The sequence below is a fragment of the Botryllus schlosseri genome, chromosome 4 (genome assembly GCF_051294905.1).
Source record: "Botryllus schlosseri isolate E-star chromosome 4, Bs_hap1, whole genome shotgun sequence".
Taxonomy (NCBI): domain Eukaryota; kingdom Metazoa; phylum Chordata; class Ascidiacea; order Stolidobranchia; family Styelidae; genus Botryllus; species Botryllus schlosseri.
Window position 1 is genome coordinate 29,383,173 of NC_137239.1, and position 23,218 is coordinate 29,406,390.

General features: G+C 38.8%; 3 protein-coding genes across 3 annotated transcripts; 2 read left to right on the forward strand and 1 right to left on the reverse strand.

Annotated features, from left to right (window-relative positions):
• Positions 1–7,683: 7,683 nt before the first annotated feature.
• On the forward strand, positions 7,684–9,489 carry LOC145436799 (uncharacterized). Its single transcript, XM_080314023.1, has 5 exons — positions 7,684–8,709; positions 8,763–8,821; positions 8,880–8,966; positions 9,137–9,233; positions 9,375–9,489. The coding sequence occupies exons 1-5, from the start codon at positions 8,643–8,645 to the stop codon at positions 9,482–9,484; spliced, it is 420 nt and encodes a 139-aa protein (XP_080170149.1). The 5' UTR covers positions 7,684–8,642; the 3' UTR covers positions 9,485–9,489.
• A 315-nt stretch (positions 9,490–9,804) lies between these two features.
• Positions 9,805–10,201, forward strand: LOC145436803 (angiopoietin-related protein 6-like). Its single transcript, XM_080314027.1, has 2 exons — positions 9,805–9,833; positions 9,895–10,201. The coding sequence occupies exons 1-2, from the start codon at positions 9,805–9,807 to the stop codon at positions 10,199–10,201; spliced, it is 336 nt and encodes a 111-aa protein (XP_080170153.1).
• Positions 10,202–12,239: 2,038 nt separating this feature from the next.
• Positions 12,240–22,258, reverse strand: LOC145437762 (pyroglutamyl-peptidase 1-like). The gene is made up of 5 exons (XM_080315055.1): positions 22,058–22,258; positions 21,016–21,135; positions 17,522–17,601; positions 15,209–15,361; positions 12,240–13,723 (listed from the first exon to the last, which is right to left on the reverse strand). The coding sequence occupies exons 1-5, from the start codon at positions 22,214–22,216 to the stop codon at positions 13,558–13,560; spliced, it is 678 nt and encodes a 225-aa protein (XP_080171181.1). The 5' UTR covers positions 22,217–22,258; the 3' UTR covers positions 12,240–13,557.
• Between the last annotated feature and the right edge of the window lie 960 nt (positions 22,259–23,218).

A 23,218-nucleotide genomic window follows, 5' to 3' on the forward strand; every position in this document is an offset into this window, starting at 1 on the left:
TCAGTCGTGATCGGTGGCGGAAAAGCCCCTGACATATTTCTGCAACATCACGAATGCAAACTCACACTGACTGCACCTTTTGCGCATAGAAATTGTCGTTACGGCTATGCGTTTCGGATTAGATTCCTCCTAATTAACGTTATTGATTGGTTCGCTCGCAGTCAAATATCGGTTCTTATTCGTCACACCAAGAAACAAGGAAAAAAGATAAACAACAGAATGCTGGCAATATTGACTTGGAGGCGACGAGAGGCTGTTGGGCCATCCAAAAGCAGTCTAGGGTTGTTCAGATTTGGGCAATTTTTTGGAAACTCGTTTTGCATAATTCCAAATGATAGTTTAGTGCATAAAAACACCTCTTAAACCGATTTTGGTCATTTTCATCGCGGTCTTCCTTGCGCGCAGAGCCCCCAAAGACCCACAGGCCAATTCTCCTTACTAGCGACGATTCACCATTGCTGGTTTGTAGCTTTTGTGAAGTTTGCGGTAGAAAACGGCTGAGTAGGGCTGGGAAATATCAGGTTGAATCATCTTTTTGACAATTGAACTTACCTACATTCCTATACATGCCAAATGCGTTTCACCTTCCCGTATTTGGTATAGGGAGCCGGGTGGTAGGCCTACGTATGAACGAATACAGGCATTTTCAGCCGGTTTCAACTCTGTAAATGTTAATCAAAGGCATATTGTATATGAATGTAATTTCACCTTTATAGTAGCTCCAATTCACCTAATCCGCATCAGGTTTGCAGTATCTAATAAGTCTGAAAGAAAGTTGACACCCCCCCTCCCCCCACCTCCGAACACAAAAACTCAGGCCTGTCCTGTCCAAGACGTTGTCACAGTAGCGAATACGGCCAGAATGCAAATCTCAAAAGCTCACGACACTAGGCTTCTTCTCAAAAGATCATGACAGTTAAGTCTAAATGGGGGTCCTGATCATCAACTACCAATGCATTCTGTCAGAAAACGTCCATGGTGTTCTTACGGAAACAGAAACAATAATCTCAATACATTTTAGTCATTGTCGTCAACCACTATGGTATGTGCTTACAACTGAGTTAACATAAGAAAAAGAAATCTGGCACAGACTATGTTTCTGAAACTTGATGAATTTATTGTAAGGAAATTTGCATTATCAAACTTGAAAAGCAGAATAAGGCAAACACAAATCCGGACATAGTAGGCCGACCATTTACGTGACTTAGACAATTGTGAAAGATCAAAATACAGTTATTATCATTGAAGAACATGTTGAGAATTAGGTAAGCATAAAAACAAAAAGTGGATAACAACAGGCTCTAGTCTCATGCAAGCTTATAGGATTTCAGTGTGGATTTATTGAAGTTGTGATACTTCTGACGGTGTAGCTCAACAACTTGGAGCAGACTTTTCTTTTGGCGCTCATCATCTGTGATGATCGAAGCAAAGTCGGTGTTGAGTTTTAATTCCTCGTTCAGCAGCGTCATTAACGACTTTGACATTACTTACAAAATGGCTCATTTCATTGTATGATTCATACTGAGGCCATTGTTCCACAGGCTGATTCAACCATTCTCCAGAACACTCAAATTCGTTGAACAAATGCCATGACTGAGGGCCCACTAAATCAGCCAAAGTGGTGTTATCATCTATAGTCCTTTCTGACGAGAGAATGGGTGGCCCACGTCAATAAGATTGCGGTTTTTCAACTTTCAGTAGGCGGCTTGCAATGCTTTTTCTGGTATCGCAACTTTCTTTTTCTGAGAACAAGGCATAAACCACAGTTTCTTCCACAATGTACCATGGATGCTTCTTCAACTTATTGAGAGCAGATTCAGCAACATCTTCATCGGTAGTTGCGTAACCGCGTATCTCCTGAATGAACCGCAAGTCGTTTACCGGCGCGTCACGCCCAATGCTGCAGTCCAGCCAAGCAGGAACATAGAATAAGCTTAGAAACAAGTTCATGCGTTCCAGTTGAGTCAAGCAAATACTGTAGAACTTGGCATAGAGTGGGTAACTTGGAGTGAATAATACACTCAGAGGAATATCCAATCAAATAATGACCAGACTTCGATCTCGTTCTTGGTGGGTCCGAGACAACCTTTCTCCGCTTTGTTTCAGACATTCTTCTTCAACCAAATTCTAGCCTACCAGCAAATTGGATAACTCAGTATTTGGCGCTTCTTCGATATACGCCCCAGATCGAAACAGTGCTTCACATGTAACCAGCAAGTGTTTCCCATGAACACGATCAAATTTTATAAACGTCAAAATAAATTGTTTTTTTGCCTGTGGAGAGACGGATATTAGGGTTGGATGTGGTCAAAGTTGGGGTTAGAGATATCAGGGTTGGGGGGGATTATGGTTGGGGGTAGGTGGATATTAGGGTTGTGTTAGGGTATTCCAGGATCAGAGCTGGGGAAGGGGGATATTAGGGTTGGAGGTGGGTTAGGGTCAAAGTTGGTGTTAGGGTATCCAAAGATTAGGGTTGGGGATATTATGGTCGGGAGAGTGTGGAATATCGTGTCCCGCACTCCAAACCTATTCTTGGGTTACCCTAACTCTAACACAGCTCTAACCCCAACCCAGGTCTAACCCTAACTCTAAACCCTAATATCCCCCGCCCCAACCCTAATATCCCCCCCTCCAACCCTAATATCCCCATTTCCTAACCCTAACCCAGCTCTAACCTAACTCTAAACCCATCCCCTAACCCTAATATCCCCATTTCCTAACCCTGACCAGCTCTAACCCTAACTCGAAACCCATCCCCTAACCCTAATATCCCCCCTCCCCAACCCTAATATCCCCCTCTCCCTAATATCCCCCTAACCCTAACCCTAACCCAGCCCTAATATCCCCCTTTCCCAACCCTAATATCCATCATTCCTCGAACCCTAATATCCCCCTCTACTCAACCCTAAAATCCTCCCTCCCTCCCTCCCAGTCTTAATATCTCCCTCTCCTCCAACCATAATATCCCCCTTCCACAACAAAGGCCAAAAAAGCAATTTATTTTGACGTTTATAAATTTTATTGTGTTCATGTGAAACATTTGTTGGTGTCATGGGGAGCACTGTTTCGATCTGGGGCGTATATCGAAGAAGCGCCCAGTATTTTACAGTAACACTAAAATTGAGGCAAAGATTACTGACATACCTTCCAGTAACATTTACTAGCTTAACACCAGCTGGAAATATCTGCGCATCTGTTCTCGAGTTCGACTCACAATCACAACACGATGGTGCTTCTTCGGTATACGATTCATAACAAACGTGCAACCAATACATGTTTCCCATGAACACGATTGACCGGTTCTGCATGGTATAACGAAGATACATCTGGCATTTATAGGACTGCATTTCAGTACAGTTATGAATACAGATATATTTCCCATCCTTACATAGCCGTCTTGAACTGATAACTTCACAAAAGCTCCAAACCAGTGACACGGTCAACACTACAGATAGAGATATGACGTAAACACTCTGGTGGATCGTCAGAAGTAAGGAGAATTGACTCGTGGGTCTTTGAGGGCTTTGCGCGCAAGGAAGACCGCGATAAAAATGATCGAAATCGGTTTTAGAGGTGTTTTTATGCACTAAACTATCATTTGGAATTACGCAAAACAAGTTTCCAAAAAATTGCTCAAATCTGAACAACCCTAAAAAGTACTGCCTTTCAACCTGAGTAACGCTTCGTACTTGTGCGAATGACGAATGTGGTGCGAATGCAAATCCGGATTGACTTTCTGCTTTCTTTCGCTTAAAGGTCAACTGCATCTCTATAGACAACTTTGCGGAATCATGTTCAGAACATTTTTTTATACCGAAATTACCGACTTTCCGTGTTTCAACTCAATCGGAAATTGCCGTAATTTTGACTGAAAGTCCCAATATTGGCATGTTTACAGAAAAAGCAGAATGTGCATTGTGACGTCAAGTACATGACATCTCTATTCTCACCACAGCGGATATGTGTGTTCGCCAAGACGCTGGGCGAATATTTGAGTTAGTTGTAAGGCGAAGGACTCGCTTGTATGGTGTTAAAACTGAGTCTGAGTACTTGAATGTAAGTATGAAATGCGGACGCGCTTCAGGTGGTGATTCGCTCGATCCCACATCAGTGGAACCCCTATCAGCTTCGTATAATGATGGGTCGGTTGGTCATCTGTAGTGTGATCAGCGTAAAAGCTAAATGAAATGCAGTATGGTAGCTGCCTATGTATAATTTGGTGGATTACCTCGTTTCAATTAGGAATCTTGCTACAATCAATCACAGGTGTTAATATGGAGGTTGCCAGCTTAAATGCCAACTATCAGGGAGAGTTTGTGCTGACAGAATAAGAGTGAATCACAGCATTACCATGATTTCAATCAGCTTGTTGGGATGGTGATGCATTGAAGATGTTTTACTATAGATATGAACAGGATTATGGCCACAGAATTATAACATCTAGTTTGATGCATGAGTGAATGAGCCTCATTAAGATGAAACGGCGAGTCATTTGCCAAGTAATTTCCTAACACAACTACACTTTTCAGGAAGCTGAGAAACACTGCACAGGAATTTCGTCCGATTGCTATGGGGATTCTGCAGAAAACAACACGGAAAATCCTGCCTGCGCATGTCGTTACTGCCATCCGATCAAAAGTCACATCCAGTAGTTTCAAAGGATTTTAATTTTGAAATGCTTCATTGTGAATGAAAATAGTTTTATTGAAAATAGTAAACGCAACAAACTAATCCATCAACACTGCTACTGTATCAGGAAGAGAAATATGTCGGATTTTGTGTCCAGCAATATCATCATCCGAGCTAATTTTGACGATGCCGCTACTCAAATAAAATTGATGAACTCTGCCGTTCCTGGTCTTGTTTTGATGAGTGCATTGACTTCTTCATTGCAGTAATCTAGAGAAGGCAAAAAATATCACAAGGTGTTAAAACACAGTCAGATTGAAGGCAGTATTCCAAACGTTGTATTCTTAAGTATCATTAAATAAAGGATTGCCAACTGCATCCTACAATGATGCGTATGGCTTGTGAATATGGTGAAATCTTATAAGGGTTGTGAAATCTTATAAGGGTTGTTTTGAACAGTTAACACAGTACTTTACGACAGTTATGGTGATACTGGTACTTTCTCATCTCCGCTGAGCTGCCAACATCTTGAGAGGGACATAGATTACGATATAGTAATGGATCATCGGTATTATCTTGTTGCTTTTGCTGCTTACATGATAAGCAGGCTTCCTTACTTATAGGCTACGGCTTCATCAGTCTATGATTTTATCAGGGTTGTAGCCAAGTCGCAAATTTCCGAGTCACAAGTCAATCTCACTTCTATAGTTTTGGCTCGAGTCGCGTCCTTTTCAATTATCCACGGAGTCCATAAAAGGTGGTCAGCGATGTAACCATCAGGTCATGCAGTCAGCTGGTTACATAATCCCTTTTCAGTAACTAATGCCACTACTTCATTCAATGAGTGAAGTGGCTTAATTTTAGAATACTTCCACTTCAAAAGTTATTGAAGGCATATACTTAATTCTACATGTGATGTATACTTGAGTGCAAACAATAACTACTTTCATTACCACCACAGTCAATACTAATAGAAACGGTTAGTTACACTCTTATAGTACTAGCTGACTCAATACATTTTCACTTACCGATTTCGGACAGTACGTAGCTTCAGAGGAGTACCGGTATTCCTCCGTGAAAATAAAGTGTGGACGGGAGTACATGCGATAGTTGCCTGTGTTCGGTAGTCAACTAGCTTGTGTATCGCGGATACTTCATTGAAGCAAGATGGTTGGACGTGATCCGCGCATAAATATGATTCTGAGCGCAATTTTGGTCTTCACGGTGTTCCGCACCGTTCAGCTATAGGCGTCCGGTCGGCTGCCGGCATATGGCTTGTGAAAGCGATGTAAGGACACTTTGAGTACCGCATATTGCGTATTGTAGCAGCCATACGCGACATAACGTCTACCTCCATTCCTCATCTTCTTAACAGCTTTCACGATCACACTGAAATACTCAAATCCACAGCAACAGGGATAACCTTATGCAAACCAGGTATCAAGACTTCTGTTGTGTCAGTTACATGACGTCATTTCATGGCTGAATGGTTTCGTTTCCGTTTTTTGGCTTTTCGATTTATAATTTAAATTACTTCAATATTATGCAGAAATTACAATTTTTATTATTTTATTCATATTGCTAGCGACATAATGTATGAAATAAGCAAAAGTCTTTTTGAAGATGCAGTTGACCTTTAACAATCATCATATTTTCGTAATAACTATTATTCGATTAGAGCTAGGCACAAGGATATACCATCATTACAGACTGACATTTGGAAGTTACTGTAACGCAAATTTTACCCCTTCAAGGTTTCATAAAGTAAGGACCGCAAAGGGTTAATTTTGGCTCGACACGGTTAGAATATTTGTTGAATTTATTGTAAAAAATCCTGCGATAGTTTTCACACGTCCAAGGTGACTGTGTTGGGTACTGTAGCCAATAAGCGAGACACGTAGAAATATGACTTCATCATGAGAATTCATTGTGATAAGATTTATCTGACTGGTTTTCCTGGAAAACATGGTCGAAAACCGTTGGGATCAACTAGTGTGTAGCAGTGTTGGGATCAAGTCACTACCTTCGAGTCACGAGTCATTTCGAGTCATTGCACATTTTGACTCGAGTCAAGTCAAGTCAATCGATTTTCGAAGGTGACTCGAGTCAAGTCAAGTCACTTGATTTTTGGTAGTGACTCGAGTCAAGTCGAGTCAAGTCAAGTCAAGTCACGAGTCAAGTCACAATTCAAGTCAAATTGAATTTTCGAGGTATGAGGCGTGATTACGTCATTGTATTTTGCTAGCTGTCTGAAATACAGATTGAGTGGTCATTGATTTTGAACTGATGAAGGAATATAGAGTTAAATATGCACGCAAGTAAGGTGCTGTATCGCTCACATATAAGTAGAACTAATAAACTACGTAATTGCACAGCCTCAGTTTATAGTAACCAGCAAAAATAGAGAATAGAGAAACGAATTAGTAAGATGCAATTCATTACCCTTTTGTAAATCGATATGATACAATTCGAGCCTGCGCCATAATGGTTGAGGACTGTATAAACTATTTTCAAATTCAATTTCAATAAAACACGAGGTTTGGTCAAGTTCAGAACACAGAACAGATATAGACATTTTTTCTATTAAACTACTTTACTAAAGTCTAGTTTACGACAACGTAGGCTGTAAGCTTCGATTACTTCGTTTGCGATCAATATATATGTGAGAGAACAATGGAGGCTCAGTAAAACGCACGATCATTGAATGATTGGTCGCTCTCACGGGTTACACCAGCGTTACGCGAACAATCCGACACATATGCCAGATACAGTGATTTTTATCGACACTGATTACTTGATGACTTGAAATTGACTCGTGAATTTTGCTCCGAGTCACGAGTCAATCCACATTTCTGATACGCCGAGTCAAGTCAAGTCAAGTCATTTTAGCAAAGTGACTCGAGTCAAGTCAAGTCATACGAAAAAGTGACTCGAGTCTGACTCGAGTCAAGTCATGACTCGAGTCATCCCAACACTGGTGTGTAGGGGTGAGAAACGAGCGAGTTCAAGCCAATGAGAGTCGTTCATTTCAAGGCCAACCACAGCTCAACAATTTCATGGGTTTAATTTTATATTTTATTTTTATAGTTAATTCGAAAATTTCAATTGGCTCTGCGTCGGCGTATACTGGTTGGAATTGAGCCAAATTCCGTGGGCAGCGTTTTTTAGGCAACCTAACAATTTAATCAACGAATCGCCGGGATCAGGAAAAAAAAGTTATTTTCGAGCTACACTTGTTGCGGTACGTTGAGCATCACACCAGTCAACCTATTTGTTTCATCTGGCCGTCGTATGCAAGGATAGGCCTATAAAGTAGGCTACAAGATGCAAAATGTCAAATGATAAGTTCACAGACAGTGCAAAATTCTACGATTCAAACGAATGCAGGTTGTAAAAATATTTTGACAATTTCTTGACCTAACGCTACAATATTATTGACAAAATTTTAACTGTTTGTGACATGTCAAAAAAATCGCCCTATAATTATGATATATCTAATAAAGACACGTTTGTTCTTCCCCAGATATGTACCAATATAGATTATAATTTTTTTGAATCGCCAGATTACGCTCGAGGTAAGAGCGTCACTGCGCCAGCCACTGTGCATCAACGACCGAGTAATTTTTTGTATCATAACAATCGGCAATTCTCCACAAAAGACGAAGATCATGGTGCACCCTGGTTGTGCGTCATTGGTTTGCGTCATTGTCACGTATTGTTCGGTTGTGCATAAAACAATGTAATTAATAAATATAGTGAAAATATTTTTCGTTTGTGTAATAAATAGAAACGGTCGATAATACTTATACTCAATGAATACTAACTTTACTAGATATCCGGACTCAAGCATAGAACACAGAGCTAAGAAAGGCATTTGCTTTTGTGACTCACCTGAAGTCGGTCGCATAACTTGTGAACCTTTACATTCATCCATCACCACGTAGGCCTACTATCTTATTTAGTTTAATACGCAATAACGTTGCGGCAGCTGATACTAAATAGAAAATTTCCTCATGAAAATTTCGCTAAAGATTTGGATTCTTTTCGTGTTCGGATTCGCGATCTACCTTCGGTCGTCAGGTACGAGGAATTTGTTTTCTAAATCGAATCGGATAGTAGTTTCTCTTTTTTAGCGAAATTCTGCGTGAGAAGATACGTCAACGGTAAATGGATCTCGAAGGGGGACTGTGGGGTTGGTATAGTAGTTGACGTCACCGCTGAAGCTTATAATCTGTGTGCGTTTCATGAAGGGTCCGGGAAGAATGTCGGAGATGCAGAAGGAACTTCTCAAAATGAAAGATGACAGGAAGAACTGCAATGCGAGCGAGGAATGGACTGTATGTAGCATTAAAATTTTTCCTTTGCAACGCCATAAGCTAACTTGCTCCATTATGTACAGAACTGCAAAATAAGGTTTGAACCGCAATATTAAACACACTCATGGAATAGCATTGATGACATTTCTGAAACTTTGATTATTATAATTATTAGCTGAATTTCGTTGCAGGTTTTCCAGCGCAGAATAAACGGAAACGTGGATTTCTATCGAGGTTGGGATGATTACAAAAATGGATTCGGGGATTGTGAAGGAGATTTGTGGCTCGGTAGGAAGGTTTTCAATCTTATTTCTTCAAGTTGTAGGTTTCCGTCGATCTTATCTTGATTATGACCTCTGTAATAAAGCTTGTTCTTGTGGCAACGTAGCTCGATTCAAACCAACGCCTTCCATAAATTCGTGTCTTCAGGGCTCGAGAACTTGCAAGAAAGGACGAAGGAAGGAGATATGGAATTAGAAATCAACCTGATCACAAAAGACACAGGAATTCATTGGACGGTAAAATACAGGCGAGTTTGAAGCAACGGTTCATCATATATTATCTGTTTTGGCTCTCAAGTTAGAGCCAATGATGACGAAGGCGCATAAAAACGTGAAATAATCGCTATTGATGATACACTATGTTCTTAAATAATTCCACTTAATTCGCATCTTATTTAGCAATAAATTTTCAAAAGCGACTACAACAATTCGCAGTCCGTGTCGGTGTCGCAATAATACTTAAATTTCGTGCACCACGACGTCACGGAACTTCGATTGTGACGCAATAGTCGATATCGATGCATGGCTCTTTGAGCAAATGTAGCAAAAAGACAGATTCCTATATAATAAAAAGCAGTATGACGTCACACTGGCACAAAATTCGTTGGTGACCCATTTTAAAAGCCGCTAGTGGTCGCTAAAGAGTATCCGGATATTTTCTTTTTCAGCAACTTCAGCGTCGGCCCCGGATCCGACAACTACAGACTGCAGGTATCCGGATTCTCCGGGAATGCGACCTACGATGCTCTCGCATATCACAACAATCGACAATTCTCGACGAAAGACATGGATCACGATAGTAATGAAGGCAATTGCGCTTCTGAATACGAAGGAGGTTGGTGGTACCACGGCAACAGCAACCTGAACGGAAACTTCAACAAGACAGGCTTCAAGGGAGTTTGGTGGGGGGTTGATAATGACGGTCACCTCCTCCTCCTGCGCTTCTCGGAGATGAGGTTCCGAAAAAGATCGTGAAAGGCGAATCCGCTTCAAACATACGTGAAATTTTGGAGGAATCCACAACTGACTCTATACTTATAACAGCTTGAGTAACAATGATTTGAAATAGATAATGTTTTCGTTTGGTGTATAAATTAATTTTTATTGATTTAACCTTCTGTCGATACTCGGTTTATTCTATACCCAATTAATGTTGATTATAGTATTACAAGTGTAATGGGGTGTATTTTGAAAAGTCTGTGGACGTTTCCACCATGCCATGGTAAGTGCCATCAAATAATCATGGTTAATCCCAAAGAATGTAGGAGGACAGGAAGTGCGCGGTCATTGCTACGTCACGGCATTGTATGTAACGCAGCAGCAACTGAAGAGACAAACCTGAAGCCAATTCGTTGTCTGCTGGTTATTTTTATGCAGGTCCGACCATAACAAAATGTATTTCTGTGCTGCACCGAATTGCGCATCCAAAGATGCTTCATATCTATTTCCAGCAGATGAAGAGAGGAGGCGAAGATGAAAATAAAATGCAGGTGAGATCAATGAACGCCATCACAGATTTCTCGACTTTGCGAAGTTTGTCGCTATATTGGGATTTTAATTGAATATCGTTTGATTAGCGCAAGTAAACTCTAGAAACACTTCGAAGCCGGTCAATTTGAAAGGAAGTTCATTGACGGTCGCGTGAAATTGAAGCCGAACGCAATTCCAACATCATTTGATGTCTCGAATCCCCCCATAAATTCGAAGGTAGGCCTACTAGATTCTCAAGATCCACTGACGGTAAGAGATGACATTTTATACAGGTGAATTAAATTTACCTGGCATATAAAATCTTGTCACAGAAATGGATTGCAATGATCGTGTGAATTTGCTTGATGAAAAACAAGTTGTCGGAGAATCATCGGTTGGCCAACATTGCCTTTTTTACATGACTTGTCGATATACATAAGTCTGTAAAATTAATCCCTTTATTTAGAATCTCAACCAAATGGCTTCTTGCGAGCACTGCGTCCTGCTAAAGCAGGCGCTGGAGCTAGTAATTAAGATTCACAATTTCCGATTGGTCCATATAACCTTACGCATATAGTGAAATAGTTTAATTCAAAACGAGCGAAAATAGTTGCCTTTTTAATGAGACACTTGATAGCTTAGCCAATTTGTTGCACATCTGAACAAAATGTTGTTAAGTATCTTCATCTTCTTTTTGTATAACAATTTTCGGTTAGTTTGTGTGAACGAAATTTATTTTACAAAAAAGTGCGAATGGAGCTCAAATAGGTTGAAAAGCACTGCTTGAGTATATACGCGGCAAAGTATAAGTGGAGGATCAGTGAGACGAACAATCGAATGACTCACTTCTCTCACAACACACATGCCTCATCCATTTTCGTCGTTACCTTATCTGTTATCCTTTCTTAAATACAGTGTGCACGCTTCTTATTTACATGCTGTAGCCCAAGGTGAGTGTTTGGTTAAAACACTACTCCCAAGTATTTCGGCACCTTCCGATCTTTTCATTATATCGCAACCTTGTGGTGCATGATACGATAAAAGTTATAGTAAAATGATAATGACCATTGACCAATTAGTAAATTACAAGGATCAAAACTACAATGGCGCCAAGTCGAAACCGCTAGTGTGCATGCCTCTTCTTTACTTCGCCTAGGCCAAGGTGGGCTTCTTATCTTTAAGGCTACTCCAAGTTGCTTCGACACCTTCCTACCTTTTCATTGTATCGCAGTCTTGTGATGTTTTGAAATGATGAAAATATTAATAAAAACTGATTTATCCCTTCCAAGTCCGAAAAGGTAGGTACTTGCACTCGAGACAGTCCGCAGCCATGAATTATCGGCAAAATATATTCAATGGAAAACACGCGTAACCAATCACTGCTGGATAAGCGATCATCTCCGACCACTTTTAATACACTAATTTTCACTCTCCTCACAACAGCGAGAATATATCGGGATTATTGGTAAGTTCCTAGTTGTTGGTTTTATCGACTTTTAAATCAGATATCGGCCAGGCTCTAGTGTATGCACAACACGCAAGGTGAGCATCAGCAAGTAACTATTGAGAGGATGATAGTTGGAGCATTCTTTGGAAGTAACCTACAACGGGCACCCAAATCTCGCGATAAATATCAAAAACAAGAATCATAACAAGTTACGGAACAGAAAGAGTGGCGACATTGCGTATAAAAACTACATCTCTACCAACAAAGCAAACATGGATCGTGTCAGGGTACAAGGCTACATTTCCAGTTGCAAAAGTAATGCTTTCTGGTGAAACAACTCACAGAAAGGAAATCTTTCGTTATGTACGGAACATATCAAAACGAGCAATAACACTTATGAGTCAGCATGATCATTTTTCAATTTCCAAGCTTGTCTACGACAACAGCAGTGTACAATTCAGCCGCCCGTCAATTTTGAATATAATATTTCAGATCAACACCAAGCTGTGTTACAACCAGGGGTGAGCACAATGACTCGAGTAGTTCAATCTGAATCGAGCATTAATTCCAATGATTCGAGTGGAGTACCAAAATTACACACTCCATGGCGCTAAGAGTAAATTATTTATCCTCAAAAAATGATAATTTCAATAGTATTTTCACTGTGGAAGATTATTTTGCTCAGCCCTGGTTACAACTACATGTGACCAAAATTAATAGCGGATTCTGCACATGGACAACGGTGTGTAGTTATGATAAAGCAATTTACATGACAAATAACAGTAAAGCGGCAAGCTTGATAAAACGCTGCACACCAAATTTGTGTCAATTCCAATGCGCAGCAGCGAGGCTATTTTGCTTTCAACCCCATGAAATTGTTAAGACGTCCAAAAAAGAAACGATGCTACACAACTACACAATTTAATGCGGCTGTCAGTAAAATCTGAAAAAAATTCCGACCACAATAGCTTTGCTTCTACGGGTTGAAATTGAGCCAAATTTGGTGTGCAGGGACTTTTAGCCATCCTAACGGTAATATTTAAAGAAAAAAGTTATATTTGAACAACACAGATTTCATATTGGCCAAGTTCCAAGTTGTCTGAGTTCTTATCCGAGTGTCAACTTTCATCGTTTTTGTAACTAAAGCCGTTACCAATAAAGAAATTAGTTCAGAAGATCCAAGTTTACAAGTTATCACAAATAGCGCTACAGAATGTGAGGTTTTAAGGCAATTCCATGGCAGACAGCCTCCACATTTCCATGTATGTGACAGTAGCACACTCGCCATGAATGCGAATAACACTCGCTATTAAAATAACGCATAAATCGACACTGATCCAAACGCGTTGGATCAACGTTAAAAAGTTCAAGAAATACTGATATCACTTCTGCACAGGTATGAGTTTTTGAAACATCAACTCTTCTCTTGGATTTGTTGAATCATCTTTAAAATAACAGCGCGGATGCCGTCGGCTAGCTGCTTGTCGGTATAAACTCTTTTCAACGGCGGAACGTGGATAAACGCGCTGTATCCCAATTGTAATTGTAGCGACGTGTAGTATATGTATTCACAAAGGTATCTGTAAATATATATTAAAGATCAGTCACTATACAATATGTAGAAGTGGTCAAAGCAATCACCGTTGGTACTACAGTTGAAGTACAAGTAACACTGTAAATGAAAGTCATGACTCGACTCGCAATTTTTCTAGACTCAAGTCATTTTCTCTGAAGTGCAAAGTGCAATATATGTCATTGCGCGTTATATATATTGGGGTTGTTAAAAAAAAGTCTCTTCAGATTACACAGATGATTCACTGAATAGATTGTTAGGTTGCATAAATAAACGCTGCACACCAAATTTGATTCAATTCCAACTTTAAAAATTTTGAATTTATTACAAAATATTTTCAATTACTTTTTTCAAAATTTACTGTCAACCCCATGAAATTATAGAGTTGTCTACAAATAAGATGGAAAACAAATTTGACACAATTCCAACCCATTGAAGCGAAGTTATTTGAGTTTGATAACTCTGGGACTACCCACCGTCCAGGCCCGTGGTTCCCAACCTTTTCGGATGTCGGAGCCGCATTTCAAATTTCAGAGTACGTATGGAGCCGCATGAGAACACTCGAGTAGGCTACTTATAATGAAAATTTAAAGGTAGCTAGCCTACCTCTGAATCTCAGCATCCAGCTAATTCAAAATCATGCACAATGTACATTGACTGATTTTATATCGGTTATTTTAGCATTGATAGACGCAGATTGGCGAGTGCTATACATTGAAATGAAAATGCATATCGTTATTACAACATACATGTCGTTATGTGATAGCTTTTCAGTCTTCATACATTCCAGTACCTAATGCACAAGTTTGCGGGGATTATACGCTTAGTAATATTGGATTTATTGCAATTTATACTCGACTATAAGATGTCATTTTGATGTTAGTGAAATTCTGTCGAAATTTACTCTTCACTGAGACGATATAGAAAGGTCCAGACCAGCAGAACCCAAGAAGATATATCATTGTCTGGCAGGGATTCATCCATTCGACGCTTGTCTCCAAGAATTCTATTTCCCGGTTTCAGATTCAGCCTTGGACGGCTTTAGACATAACAAATATCCCGCATTTTAGCATTCATATACAGAAATTGACTATAACTATTCCCAGAAACAAACAACAAGGGTAGTCAATTATATTTTGTGGCATATTTAGAGGTCAATCAGATCCACAAAAAGGCTTCCTTGGAGCCGCGGTTGGGAATCACTGGTCCAGGCTATTTTTGTGAATTCAAAATTCTCAACTGTAATAACTTCGCAGCTTCGGAAAATTAGTACCCTGGAATATTATGAGTAAGAGGCACTCGATATCACCTGAGCAAAGTTGTAAAAGAAGGATTGATTTGAACTCAAAAATGAATAGCAAACACAATGAATGGGACTCGGTGTCCTCGATGTCGCCTTGAAAATGACTCGAGTCAAAACTATAAAAGTAAGATTAACTTGTGACTTGGTTGCAACCCTGGTAGCAACACATCAACCATTTACACATATCACCTTCCAGCATCGTGGGACGTTTCGATCTGGATGTCCGGCTCCATTTCCTTGGCTTCTTCCGCAACTTTTCGCAAATCCAACAGACTCTCAATGCAGTCGGGGCCGGACTTTTTACAACAATTTTTCTTTGGACACCTTCCTTTTACGTCGGGACTGAAAATACGAAAAGTCAGCATGGAGAAGATTGCGTTGAATTGAAATGGTCAAGGAGACCAAAATGATGTTAACCAAGTAAATTGAATTTCAAAATAAGCTACGCGTTCATTCTTACACAACTGGCAATCTAGTTCGTTGACTGCCAACTAGTTACTGGTTGTTCGAGTAGTTCTAGTTCTAGTTACACGTTTTAAAATAATTTACTTCTAGAACAACAGGAAAACGTATGTCATTGTTTGGCGTGAATTGCGATACCGGTGTTCTGTTGTGTGATGTTCTTGCAGCCATTGCTAGCTCATAGTCATCGCTACTAACGGTGCCGTAGCCAGGGAGTGGGTTAGCAGGTCGGGACCCATCCCATTTCAACTCAAAACCCAGGCCTTTTGAAAATCCGATTTTATCCCCAATATTTCTTAAATAATTTGTAATTCACTAATTCGTATTATCAGTCATTAGTTGCGTTTTAGTTCTACTTATGCATTTTGCGAATCCAGTAGTTTGTACATATTTTTATGATTCAAGGCCAAGTCACATGTAATGCAGGGTTAAAGTGTTTTGTTCTCTGAGCTGAAGCCCATCATATTATATTGTGAATGATTCCCTGGTAATGGGAAAACACTAAAGCACTCTTCACAAGCTGAGTTTTGATACCAGAATAGGGCATAGGCAGCTACTGAAAACAACGCAAACGAAACCCATCTGATAAGAAAGTCCTAGTTCGAGTAAATGTTTATGAAATATATGCAAAGTGAATGCAGATGGAGGTACACAACTGCACACGTCTCATCAAGCTATCAATTGTTTCCTCCTTCTTAAAAACAACTTATGGTGATGGCTGCAATTAAGGATCAAGTTCTGCTTGCTATTGTCCATTAGGATTTTGATTGCTCGTAGTATTTAATGGACGTTTAGTATTAGACTATGGAAGCAGACTTGGAATAGCCCTACTAAATAATTCTAGTAAGTTGGCCATGATCCTCAAACCATTATGAAGAAAACGCAAGTTAAGAAGATGCTGAGAATGGCCATCAGACTTAGTCAACTAGATAATTCTAGTTGTCTTAATGACTAAGAGCGAAATGCTCGTAATCTAATTCTAATCTATTATGTGAAATGCTTCTATGAACTCATGTTAATTCTAATCTAATTTCTGCTTTTCCTGAAAACGCTGCAGGAGAACTGTATCGTGCATGACAAGCCAAGCTTGCTGTAGAAACATTTGCGATTCTCATTCTTATGAGCATGAATTCAATTTCACAGTTTTAACGAATTCAGTAATTCTAATTCTAATCTCATTTGGAAAAAAATTATGTAGGTATAAAGAGAGAGAGAGATTTATTTCTTCGTCAACCGGATTAAACAGAATGAGTATGCAAAAAAAATAAATACTCAAAACAAAAACAAACACATATACATTAATAATAGCGTGTAACCGGCTTTATAACGGTATAGACGGGTGCCGGCGATATGATCCTTACGATCTTCATGTCAAGCCGGAACCTGGGTGATATAGATTCTAACTACAACCTAATATGCAAAGCTGAAAATTTTCTAGTTGACCAACTCCCCATGGAAGGCACAGTTCTGTTAGTTTAGTGCTGTTTGCACCATGTAGCTGTAACACCTGTAGTTGGTAGTTTCATATTACTAAAAAGTCATGTTCACACTGGAGCAGATTTACAGTAAATGTAGGCTACTGCAATAGAGTTCAATAGGAATAAGCCTATAGCAAATTCGAAAATTGGTAGATATGAATAGCTGCATATACATTTCTGTAAGTCATACGTAGTACTTATGAACAGTGACTAATTCGGAATCGGATCAGACATTCCAGCATGAAGATGACCTAAGATAGCCTAGTCATTGTTGTGTCTTTTGGTTTTGCTCGTTCCGTAGCTAACATAATCAACAATAAGATATTGAATACAAAGGCCACTTGCTTGAGGTTAAGCACATCCAACTAGCAACAGGGGTTTGAGTGTGCAATATCGGTGCCCCTAGTGAGTTCAGCATTTACAATTATCGTTCTGAAATCATTATTAGACATGAAAATACGCTTGCTGAAAAAGAAAACATTGTATCCCACAATGCAGAGATCTTCTCCCAATACAGACTCAATTGTCTGTGCCAGACACAAATCAAAGCAAAGCAGCTCACGTTTCATAGGAGGTATTTCGGGCACATTCTTCCAATGTGATTGCTCTTGCCCTGCCAGACACTCCGACATGAACCATCAGCTGAATATGGAATAACACTTTATTTACTATCAATGCATAGTAATATATGATCAAAATCACTGTTGTATGTATTTGTTACCAAGAGAGTGCAGGCAATAATATCATATTCATTACAATTTGCTGCAAATTGAAGACCACTTTATCATGTGTATCAAATAAGGATCGTAACCGGATTGTGGACAATAGGGTGGAGTGAAAAATGGAAAATTTTGAATTTCAAAACGGACACTTGATATGTTGTGCCAAATTGAAAAAAAAAAATTTCTATAACAATTTTGGGCTCGTGCGCCCTCTAGTGGTCGTGCAATTGCACCGAACGAGCCAAAAATAGCAAATTTCGCTATATATTGTTGACCGCTTCTGCTAGAAAGCTGATTTTGGGCTCAAAAGATGCGGAAGCAACAAGTTTCTATCTCACTTCCACAGAACTTTGTCTTAAAAATGAACAGAAAAAAAGTTACGAGCAAATTATTGATTTTTAGACCATTTTTCGGTAAAATTAGGCACTGAAGCAGGGTACGAGGCCAAAAGCGTGTAGTGACCGATCTTATGACTGACAACTCCATATTGGAAACACATAAATTGCTAATTCATATTGAAAACACAAAACCATCAATTCCATATTGAAAAAAGATATATTTTGAAGATGATTTCTCTACCAGAGTATTAGTCTGCACAAACTTTGAAATCATGTTTTGTATTAAAAGATTTCATCTGTTTTTGAGACTTCAGTTTTTCTCTGATTAAGTCATCTCTACGTTTAAATCCCGACACATGGGCAGATGCTTTGGTCACCACTTCAACGTCTCTTTCCACTGCCTGGTTGTGCCAAGGATGTTTGAGGAGATGACCTTAGATTTTCCATCTCGAGATATGGGGAGTTTTTGATTGCTGGTGGCTGTTCTATATCTTTTAGATTCAAGTTGACAATTTAGTGGTATGATTTGGCCTTGATGTTTATAATTGGGATTTTAAACAATCTGATTCTAGTGTCAACGTTGTTTTTAGGTTTCGTTTCATTAACATATCCTCCTTCAAAGTCGATAATTGGAATCTGGTATTCTGTTTGATCTGCTCACAGTTGTAATCTTGCAAGTCTTCCGAGGCCTTCATCATCATCACCGAGCTTTCCCAAAAGACATTATCCGGATGTGCAAAATATGCTTTTCCTTGTAGCAAAGGTAGTGCAAGGTTGCGAATTCGTGTATCAGAAAGCTTTGTAATATGGGAAACTATGCTGCACTAGTTTTTAGCACCATCAACAATGGAATTGTGCCTTTTTATTTCAAACCATGACGGAAAATAAAACTCCATGCAGAATTAGGCAAGATAGTTCAGATTGCTTGATTGATGACTCTGTCGCACATGTATGCTATGTATAGAACCTCAAAAAAATCAGGAAATCTGAACTATCTTACTCAATTCTGCATGGAGGTTTATTTTCCGTCATGGTTTGAAATAAAAAGGTACAATTATGGATGACTCAGTCCCACATAGAACATGCCGAATTTTGAGTTTCTATGTACGACAAAGTCATCCATCAAGCAATCTGAACTATCTTGCTCAATTCTGCATGGAGGTTTATTTTCCGTCATGGTTTGAAATAAAAAGGCACAATTCCATTGTTGATGGTGCTAAAAACTTCTGCAACATAGTTTCCCATGTTACAAAAGCTTTCTAATACACAATTCGTAACCTTGCACTATCTTTGCTACAACAAAAGGCATGTTTTGCACATCGGGGAATGCTCGGTGATGATAATGAAGGCCTCAGAAGACTTGCAAATCTATAACTATGAGCAGATCAAACCGAATATCAGATTCCAATTGGCGACTTAGAAGTAGGATATGTTAATGAACCGAAACCTAAAAACAGCGTTGACCCTAGAGTCAGATTGTTCAAAATCCCAATTATAAACATCAAGGCCAAGTCATACCACCAAATTGTCAACTTGCATCTAAAAGATGCGGAACATCCACCAGCAATCAAAAGCTTTTCATATCTTGAGCTGGAAAATCTAAGGTCATCTCCTCAAACATCCTTGGCACAACCAGGCAGTGGAAAGAGACGTTAAAGTGGTGACCGAAGCATATGCCCATTGCCCATGTGTCGGGATTTGAACGTAGAGATGGCCTCATCACACAAAGACTGAAATCTCGAAAGCAGATGAAATCCTTTATTACAAAATAAGATTTTAAAGTTTGTGCATACTAATACTTTGGTAGTGAATCCATATTTGAAATATATCTTGTTTCAATATAGAATTGATGTTTTTGTGTTTTCAATATGGATTTGCAATTTATGTGCTTTTAATATGGAGTTGTCAGTCATAAGATCAATCACTACAAGCTTTTGGCATCATAGCCACGGCTTCAGTGCCTAATTTTACCTGAAAACAGCGTAAAAATCAATAATTTGCTTGTAACTTTTTTTCGGTTCATTTTTAAGACAAAAGTTCTGTGGAAGTGAGATAGCAACTTGTTGCTTCCGCATCTTTTAAGCCCAAAACCAGCTTTCTAGCATAAGCGGTAATCAATATATAGCGAAATTAGCTATTTTTGGCTCGTTCGGTGCAATTGCACGACCACTAGAGGGTGCACGAGCCCAAAATTATTATAGAAATTATTTATTTTCAATTTGGCACCACATATCAAGTGTTCGTTTTGAAATTCAAAATTTTCCATTTTTCACTCCACCCTAGTGGACAATTTCAGTTGTTACCATGGCAAATTATTATAATCATTATTGAAATAAACCCGAATATTTTCGGCTGACACTCGTCAGGGGTAATCGTCAGCAACAGGTACAGAATTGAAAACAAAGCTTTCAAAGAATTAAAATGAAAGATATGTTGGCGTCCGTGCTCCATTCTTACAAGCTCGAAACACTGAAATTGAGTAATTTTGTTACAGGAAATAATACATTTGCAAAACCGAGCAAATTCACTGAACTTTTATGCTTGCTGACGGAAACGTCAGCAAACGACAATGGATGGATGTCCTGGATATTGATATAAGCCACTTTAAATATCTATAACACTAGAACTAAATATACACAAGTGCAGTCTAACTTTAAAACCAATGGACTTGGGCATTCTATCACCTCATCAGTAGAAGCAGCATACTTTGCAACCTAAGGTTCCAGATTATTAAGTGGATTTTGAAAAAAATTGACATAAGCTACTTTGATTCCACAGCGACAATTGAGTTAGCTTGAGTCTGTATCCTTTATGCACAAGTTCACAATAGCCCAGTATATTCAAGGTCTTGGTAAGATATTCAAAAGAAATATTCCAGAGACTGGTGAAATACATACTGTATCTCAACCACGATCAAACATACGCAACAGAAATGCTACCTAGATATGCCTTATTTACGGTATCAATCAATACAAAAATCACTTTTCCTAGCCTACCTTCGGTTTGTCCGACTTCCAAATTTTCGGGACATTGTGATCCACAGTTGCATATTCTACAGGAATCTCGTGTATTTCCAAGTCGACATCATCTCCCAATCCTCCAGTTTTCTGCATCAACTGCGGAGAAAAATCAGAATTTTATACCAGTCTATGGGCGACAGTTTAATTGGTTTCTTTCATCTCATCTACTATTGTATACTTGTGTACTAACTTCTTTATTATTTGGATCACAATTGAGGGTCAACAAAACCAAATCGTTTGCATTATTGTACAATTCCACGCAACACTGTACATATAAATATTGAGAAAAAGTCTCTTTCTCTGGTCTTTGAAATGTGACTCACAAAAAATTGTTAAGAGTTCATTCATTCATTCGCTTATTAAAGTTTAATCAGTTCAAAACAACACATTGAAAAGATAGGAAGGAGGCTGAACGATTTGGAATAGTCTTTCAATCAAACACGCACCTTGGCCTACGCAGATAAGGAGAATAAAAGGTATGTACAGTAGTTGCACACAGACTGAAAGCGACAAAACAAATATATGACATGAAAAACAAAGAAAATGGCATGTGTTGGCAGGTTGCATCCAATGATATGATGCAGTAGTCTTGTCTCGGGCACAGGCAACACAGTTGCATAGCCTTGCATTAATTGGCTGGGCAAAACCGAGTGCCTGAGTGATTCGATCATCACTCGACGCCACAGAAGTGCGAAATGTGAATGATGTGGGAAGTTCAAATATGTACCTCAATGCTACCACAAAGTATATAATGCTATTTAAAGATTACATTTGGTATTTTTCGATCATGTTTCGTATGCTATGATACGACCAATCGAGGTTTACAGTCTTCCGCAGTGGAGAATATTAAACTTTAATTCATGTCGACATATGAACTCTCAATAGCGTTTCATTTCAATACTCGAAAAATCATCTCTTGCTACTCGCCTCAAATCATTTGAATTAATAGCTTACTCGGATCATTGTTCCCATCCCTAATTTTGGGATATAAAATATGGGTTAATTTCATAAAACTTGCCTGCACAGCAACCCAGCTTGCGTTCACCTTGTGATCTCGAAAGGGGCCGAATCCGGTGACGACAACTTTGAATGGAGGTGTCATTGTGAATACTGCTACACAACCCGATTTCTTATAAAAAGAACAGAAATTTGGAAAGTTATGCAACATCAAATTCATTAGAAATTTCCATGTCTCATCTCAAAACCCCGGATGAAAATGAACTTAACTCACAAGTATATATATATATTATACATGCGTCTATATAGAGATCTACCATAGACAGTCATGTGGTTTCTTTTAAACAGTGACTGTGCAAGTGTGCATGCACAAAAGAAATCATAGCATTTGAACTTTCGACATAAATCAAAACAATGTGATTATGCGACAGCATTTATTTGATGTAACAATTTTTTTGTATATGAACGAATAATTCAAAGCAGGGGTCCCCAACTCTAATTGCAATTAAAAATCTCTAATGGTAAGACGTTAAGAACAGCTGCCAAAATCACAGAATGCAACCTGAACTCCCAGACATTGGCAGACACCGTATGCTGGTTACTTAATGACACTGCAAATAAGTGATATTTTCGAAAATATATGCATTTATTGTGATAGGGGTGGCTCTGTCGCCCAGTTGTCATGAAAATTTCACTCATAAAATTTATGTAGGTATATTCAAAAGTGAGTTCTGCTTTACAAAATCCATAGTGTAAAAAGCATGTACTTTTGCTTAAAAAACTTATGTAGAATTGGAAGTAATTTTAAAGTATAACTACTTGAGTACGGCAAGTAATACAAGAAGACAAACTTTCATGAGTATACTCAGAAAAAGTATGCAAGCTAGCCTATACTTCATTAATGACAAGACAACTTCTTCATTTAACCTTTTGCTAAGGTGCTAATCATGTACAGCATACCCTGTGTCTATAGTTCAGATGTTTTGTTTCTTTTCTTATTACTAGGACTATACTAAGTGGGGTAAGAATTTGGTAACATTTTTGCCGATTTCTGCCAAGCTCATATTTACTACCTTACAATTACATCAAATATTATAGTTGCAGAGTTAAAAATTGAATAACATATTCATATTGAAATAAACCCGAAAGATTCCGGTTTATTTATATAACAATATATATTATGCAATTGTATAGATAAGTTCCGCACCCCAAACAGTTTCTT